Source organism: Tupaia chinensis, unplaced genomic scaffold (assembly GCF_000334495.1).
Source record: "Tupaia chinensis unplaced genomic scaffold, TupChi_1.0 Scaffold144394_1, whole genome shotgun sequence".
Taxonomy (NCBI): Eukaryota; Metazoa; Chordata; class Mammalia; order Scandentia; family Tupaiidae; genus Tupaia; species Tupaia belangeri.
This window is the reverse complement of record NW_006204254.1, coordinates 178,270-185,857: the sequence shown is the minus strand read 5'-3', so window position 1 is coordinate 185,857 and position 7,588 is coordinate 178,270. Positions and strand designations below refer to the sequence as shown.

Genomic DNA, 7,588 nt, shown 5'->3' with positions numbered 1-7,588 from the left:
ATGTCCCCACTCCATATATACCCAATGTCTTCACTCTATGGCAGAAACTGAAAGATTGGAAGTACAAACATGGAGAACAACTGTGGATACTAGAGACAGTGTCGAGAAGATAAGAAGAGGGAATCAAGGGGAAAGAGAAGGAAGCAGAACATTAAAGAAACACAAAAATAGAAAATTATCTGTTGATAACATGCATGATAGTATCTTTAATTGGGCTAGTATACAGTGTATTAATTATGGGTAAATTCATTTGGCATACTCTAATGATATACAGTGACTGAATGCAAAAAAATAGAATTTTTTAAAAAAGAAGAAAATGTTTGATAAAATGATTATTATGCTATGATTAAACAATTATTATATCTTGCTTTGAGGTTTAAGGTCCTGCATTCACTGGCTCTCCTTAAAAAATAGTCCTTATAGCTTCCTTCCCAAATATCTTTTCAAAACCCTCTTTATGTCTTTATTCCTCAGACTGTAGATGAAAGGATTCAGCATGGGTGTGACCACAGTGTACATCACTGAGGCAGCTGCACTTGAGTGTGAGCTACCAGTAGTGGCAGCACTAAGGTACACACCTAGGACTGTACAATAAAATAAGGAGACAACTGAGAGGTGAGAGGTACAGGTTGAAAATGCTTTGCACTTTCCCTTAGCTGATGAGATTGCACGTATGGAGGAAACTATCTTAGAGTAAGAGTAAATGATTCCAAAAAATGGACCACCAGCCAGCACCCCAGCTGCAAAATACAACACTATGTCATTAATAAAAGTGTCAGAACACGCAAGGTGGACTACCTGATTAAGTTCACAGAAAAAGTGAGGGATTTCCACATGTGTACAGAAGGACAGTCGCAATGCCATTAAAGTATTTGATAGTGAATTCAGGACACTCATAACCCAGGACAACAGAACCAGCAATGTACACAGCCTTGGGTTCATGATGACCATGTAGTGTAGGGGATGACAGATGGCCACATACCGGTCATAGGCCATCACAGTCAGAAGGAAGTCATCTAATGCTGCAAAGAATAGGAAAAAGAACATCTGGATGATGCAGTCTGCATAGGTGATGACCTTGCTCTGTGTCTGGATGTTCACCAGCATCTTTGGGACTGTGGTGGAGGTGAGACAAATGTCAGAAAAGGACAGGATGGAGAGGAAGAAGTACATGGGGGTGTGCAGGTGGGAGTCTGAGATTATGGCCAGGATGATGAGCAGGTTTCCAATCATGGTGATCAGGTACATAGACAGGAAGAGCCCAAAGAGGAGAGGTTGCAATTCTGGTTCTTCTGAAAATCCTCCAAGAAGGAATTCTGCAATTTGTGTACCATTTCCTGGTTCCATGTGGTTGAAATAACTATTAAAAAAAAAAAAAAAAACAGAAAACGTGACATAACCATGTATTACTCATAAGCCAGATGCTCTCACTTATATTCTATGGTCAAGACACTAGTTTCTGAGTTTTGTGTATGGATCTACTTCCCTTAAGGTCATTCTTGTGCAATCTTTCATTAGGAATTCCTTTCTAACACTCAAGCTATCCTCAAAAGGTCATGTATTCTACAATCATAATAAAATATTATTTCATGCATTTGATATATATACATTGATGGTTGACCCTGTTCTAGGCACTTTATAGACAAGTAAACAATACTGAAAGACAAATGGATGGCTAGCAGATGAAGGGCTAACAGGTGGCATGGTGGTTAAGGCAGCTGTATTCCCACATGGTCAACTGCAGTTCAAGTCTCAAAACTGGAGGCCTGAAAATTACACTGGTCATGTGTGCATGAGTGCCCAAAATCCCAAGAGGAGGATGGAGAAGAAGAGATTGCTGTATGGCCATCCTCCCTGGGGGGTAATTTCTCACTTCCCCTCTCTGTCTCTCTTTTTCTCTCTCTGGAGAGTGCACATGCCCTTTGACAAAAACCTTAGAATAATAGTAATTTTAAAAGATAGACATAAATTTAACTAAAATGTAAAACTTTATGGCCAAAAAAAATCTACCATAAGTCAATTCCAAAAATTATAATCAGTTAAAAATCATTTGAAATGATGATAACGGTATAAAAATTGACATAAAATAAACAGAGGCAAATTGATATCTTGATCAAATATATATACACTCAAACTCAGTTATAGTTTAAGAAAACTGTATGAATTCCCATTCACAACCATCAGCCCAGTGAAAAGTTTAGAAGCTGTCATATTGATTTGTGTTGGAGTTTTCTTTTTTAATATTGATTTTTATAAAGCAAACGTTATAAAATTTAAAAGTAATTTTATTATAATTTATAACTTAAATACAGTAATTATACATATTTATGAGTTATAGTGTTGTTTTTAAAACATGTTATCTTACCCTACTGTTTTCTTCTGTGTTGTGGGCTGTGGCATTTCCCCACAATTTCATCTGTCAAAATAACTCCATGATTTCAGTCTTTCAGATATCTATTAGACTCTCTGGTCAACCCTTGCCCTGTTATAATCTTTTCAGTTCTATTATAAATGCATTACCTTTTTTCTTTTTTCACTGTCATTTCACTGGACTCTTTCTTCCACCTGAACAGGATATATGAGAGGAAAGTCTCTCTAAAATTATGGCTTCCTTCCTGGAAGGTTGTCAATACAAACTGAAGCTGTCTCTGGAGAACACAGCAGGAGTGAAGCCTCAGTTTTTGAGACAAGCTTAGGGTGGTGAAAGAAATGACCATGTTCTGTCCAGCCCAAGTTTGCAAATGTTGAGACAGCCTTGTAGGAGATAATTATAGCTCTGTATCTCTGCTCATTAAGCATATTTTCCTCTTACTCCAAACCCCGAGTACATTCCCTGCGAGACATTGTTCTCAGCAGGCAGTTAACTTTTTTCTATTTTTTCTCTGGGGCTTTGTTCTCAAGAGACAAGATTTTTAAAAATCAAGTGAATTCAGTTCTTATTACTCCTTCATCAATAATTCTTCATTCCAGAAGTCTAAATTTGTAATATTTTATTCATTCCTGAGACAGTTTTCTACAAATCTATGACTGAGGAACCCATCTTGACTATGTTTCTTGAATTTCCAAAGTATTGAGTTGTAATAGGGATGTACCCACTGATACTTCCAGGAAATTGCTGTCCTTCTCTCCATCAAGAGAGACTAGTGTTCCTTTGATTAAAAAAAAATCACAGTTTTTTACCTGCAGGACCAGCAGGTAGCATGATGTTTAAGGCACTGGACTCCCACATAGCTGTCTGTGGTTCAAGTTCTGGACCTGGAGGTTTGAAAATCAAACCAGGCACATGTGCATGTGTGTCCAAAATCCTGAGAAGAGAATGAAGAAGAAGGAATTGTGGCATGAACATTTCTCCTGGGGGATGATTTCTCACATGCCGTTTCTCTTTCTCTGTCTCTGTCTCCAGCAAGTGCAAACACTCCATGGCAAAATTCTTTTAAAAAATCATAGTTGCTATAGTTTCATGATGTTTTTAGCAAAACAATTATTACTTTAATGCTTGTATGACAAATGAGCTGTTATGTAGGGTTTTTTTTCATCACTTGACAAGTTCTTTAGGCAACCATTAAATTACTTTCTCTCACTATGTATCTGTTAGTATATTTGAAAATCTTTTTTTACTTTATAAGTTTAAATGTAAGTATATAATTTGACCATTTTTAAGAATTATTTATTTAATTTTTATTTATTCATTTTTTAATTTTAATTTGACCAGAAAGAAAGAGACAGAGAGAGAGAGGGAAAGTGAGAAAACAAGTCACCAGGTCCAGGACTTAAACTGTGGTGAGCCATGTGGGAGTGTCCAGCACCCTAACCACCTTGCCACCAGCTGTCCCCTACAGTATGACAATTTTTAAGAAGGAATCAGAAATCAATACTGTTATTTAAACTAGTCAATACAGCTTTGGGTCACTTGATACAATAAAGGGCCTAGACATACAGCAGGCCTTGTAGCTGAAGGCTATGCACAAGAGATCTGTGGTTTATCCCCTCCCCCACTCACCTTTGAACACTCAGGTGTGTTGCTTGAGACTTTGAGAAGACCTTTTCTCTCTCTCTGCCCAAGCTGGACATCTACTCCAGGGGAGGGCCTTGCCATAAGGTGGGCCCCTTGCAGCTGGAGGTTGTGTAGAAGAGACCCATGATTCATCTCCACCCCAACTCACCCATGAATTTTCAGGTGTGTTGCTTGGGACTTTGAGAAGACCTTTTGCCCCTCCTCACCCCTCCATATATCTGTTCCAGGGAAGGGCCTTACCATACAGCAGGTCACTTGTAGCTGGAGGCTGCAAGACCTTTTAACCTTTCCCACCCCATCCAGACATCCATTCCAAGCTATGCCATGCAAGGAGGACTTTGAATCATCCAAGACCAGTCACAACAGTGCAGTTGCTGGTGAGCATCAAGGAGGTAAAGCAGCAGAGAGATTGTCAATCATTACTCCCATATGCCTTTAAATTCTCAGAATGAACTCAAAGTATTTAGGAAGGAGAATATAAATACTAAAATGACTATAAATCATTACCAAGGCTCAAGAAATATTAGCAACCATCAAAATATCTCTTCCTCAAGGGAAAACATCAATTCCTCATCATCCACAGACAACAATGAAACTCCTTGAAATGTCAGGTAAACAATTAAGAATATTTATAGGGACAAAACTAAATGAGATGAAAGAGAAAAGAGATGAGTTTCAGGAGATGAGGAAGTCCTTTCACGATTTGAAAGAACAAATAGACACTATAAAAATGAATCAAGCAGAATTTTTAGAGACAAAGACTGATACAGAAAATTAAAACCTCCCTTGAAAGTATTAAAAGCAAGTTAGATCTCACAGAAGATTGAATCTTAAATGTAGAAGACAAAACGTCTGACCTAGAAAAAAGTATCAAAAAGACTGAGAAAACAACCAAGAACAATGAGGATAGAATATGAGAAATACTAGATACCATTAAGTGTCCAAACATCCAGATAATTAGTATCCTAGAAGATGAAGAAAATAAGGGCAAGTGCCTCTCCCCACCCCATTTGGACAATGGCTCAAGTGAAGGTCCTTGCCTGACTCCAGGCTGCTTGTGGTTACAGGACCTAATCACCAGGACTGGTGGCTCATAATCTCCCATTCACCTTTGGACTTCAGGTTTGTGTCTTGGGACTTTAAGACAAACTTACAACCCATCCCTGTCCCATCTGAACACTGGTTCAAGTGAAGGGCATTTCCAGACCCCAGGCTGCCTGAGGCTGCAGGGCCTAATGGCCAGGAACCATGGCTCATTTGCCCACCAATCACCTTTGGACTTCAAGTTTGTGTCTTGGGACTTTAAGATGAACTTGCACCCCTTCCCACTCCAACCAGATACCAGTTCAAGCACATAGGCTTGCCCGATCCTAGGCTGCCTGTGGCTGCAGGGCCTAACGGCTGGGATCCATGGCTCATACCAGCCCCCGCTCACTTTTGAACTCTCAGGATGGTGGTATTTTGGATACCACACAGAACAATCTTTTCATTGCTTCTGAGTTGAAGCTCAGCAGCTCAGTTTCAGGTGAATCTGTTATTTAGAAACAGGGAAGACTTTGGTCACCCAGGACCAATGATAACAGTGAAACATGCTGGTGAGCAGCAGGGAGGCTGAGTAGAAGAGATATGGCCACTTTTCTACTCCTGCACACCTTTAAATGCTGAGATACCTTGAATAATTTAGGAAGGAACACATAGATCACCAGACAACTAGGAACATCGCAGAGCCAAAAGAAATATGAACAACCAACAAAATGTCTCTCCCTTAAAGGAAAACATCAATTCCTCATCACCCACAGAAAACACAATAGAAGTCATGGAAATGTTGGATAAGCAATTAAAAATATTTGTACTGACCAAACTAAATGAGATGCAAGAGAAAAGAGATAACTAGCTCCAGGAGATAAGGAAGTCTTTTTACAATTTGAAAGAAGAAATATACATTATAAAAAAGAATCAAATGGAATTGTTAGGAACGAAGAATTTGATACAGGAAATTAAAATCTCCCTCAAAAGTATTAAAAGATTAGATCATACAGAAGATTGAATCTCGAATGTAGAAAACAAAATCTCTGACTTAGAAAAAACATACCAAAAAGACTGAGAAGACAATCAAGAAAAATAAGGGTAATATACAAGAAATACTAGATTCCATCAAGCAGTCTGACATTTCGATAAATGGTATCCCAGAAGAAGAAGAAAATAATAAGGGAATTGATCATTTATTTCATGAAATCCTGAAAGAAAATTTTACAAACCTAGAGAGGCATTCAAATATCTAGACTCAAGAAATACATAGGACCCCAAATAGAATCAACACGAGAAGATCCTCTCCAAGACATATCATAGCCAGATTGGCCAAAACCAAAGGCAAAGACAAAATACCACAATTGGCAAGAAGGAGTCATCAAGTTACTTACAAAGGTTATCCCATCAGGCTAACACTGGACCTCTTGTTGGAAATAATGCAAGCAAGGAAAAAAATGGGAAAATATAGTCACATTATTAAATGAAAAACTATTTCAGCAAGAAATACTATAAAAATACTAAAAAGTCAGATATAAGAAAACAAAAAATAATCAAGAAAATGGCTCACTTAATAATAGAAACGTCCTGGAAATATCAATAATAACTTTGAATGGATTAAATTCTCCAATTAGAGGACACAGACTGGCTGAATGGTTAAGAAAATAGAAACCCTCTATCTATTGCCTACAAAAATGCACCTTATGGACAAAGACATACATAGACTAAAACTGAAGCCAGGGAATAGATATTTCATACAAACAGATTTGAAAAAGGGCTGGAGTTGCAAAATTGATGTCAGACAAAATAGGCTTCAAGACAAAGACTGTAAGAAGAGACAAAGAAGCATATTCCATAATAGTAAGTGGGCTAGTTCATCAAGAAGACATAAAACTTATAAATATCCATGACTCAAGTCAGGAGAACCTAAATACTTGAAGGAAAGTCTACTGGAGCTAAAAGGAGAGATAGGTTGCAACATGATAATTGTTGGGGATCTCAACTCTTCATTATCACCTTTAGACATTTCTTCTAGACAAAAAAATAAACATAGAGATACAGGATCTAAATGATAATATAAATCAAATGGGCTTGACAGACATCTGTAGACCTTTTCTCCCTAAGAACACAAAATAATACATTTTTCTTACCTCATCATAGAACCCTTTGAAAGATTGACCATATGATAGGACAGAAATCAGGCCTTTACATATTCAAAGGTATAGAAGCTATATCCAACATCTTCTCTGCCCATGATGGAATTAAACTCAATATTAATTTCAAAAAGAACCCTCAAAAATACACAAACACATGAAAACTAAACAATTTACTGCTGAATGACTTAACTACCAAATAAATTAAGTCTGAAATAAAAAAATTTATAAAGGCAGCAGCTGCAGCGCCCGCCGGACGGCCCGGGGCTCACGCCCCGGCACGCAGCCGCGCAGCTGGTCGGCTGGCCCCACTCCGGGGGGGCCCCACGGCTCTGGGCTCACGCCCCGGCGTTCAGCTGCCTCTCCAGGGCCGGCTTGTGGGCCTTGGGACAGG

The 7,588-nt window shown here is 38.4% G+C and overlaps 1 protein-coding gene across 1 annotated transcript; it reads right to left on the bottom strand.

The window, feature by feature from the left end:
- Nucleotides 1-417: 417 nt before the first annotated feature.
- On the bottom strand, nucleotides 418-1,347 carry LOC102476199 (olfactory receptor 7A17). The gene has a single exon (XM_006167003.1). It carries the CDS (start codon nucleotides 1,345-1,347, stop codon nucleotides 418-420), a length of 930 nt encoding a protein of 309 aa, XP_006167065.1.
- Between the last annotated feature and the right edge of the window lie 6,241 nt (nucleotides 1,348-7,588).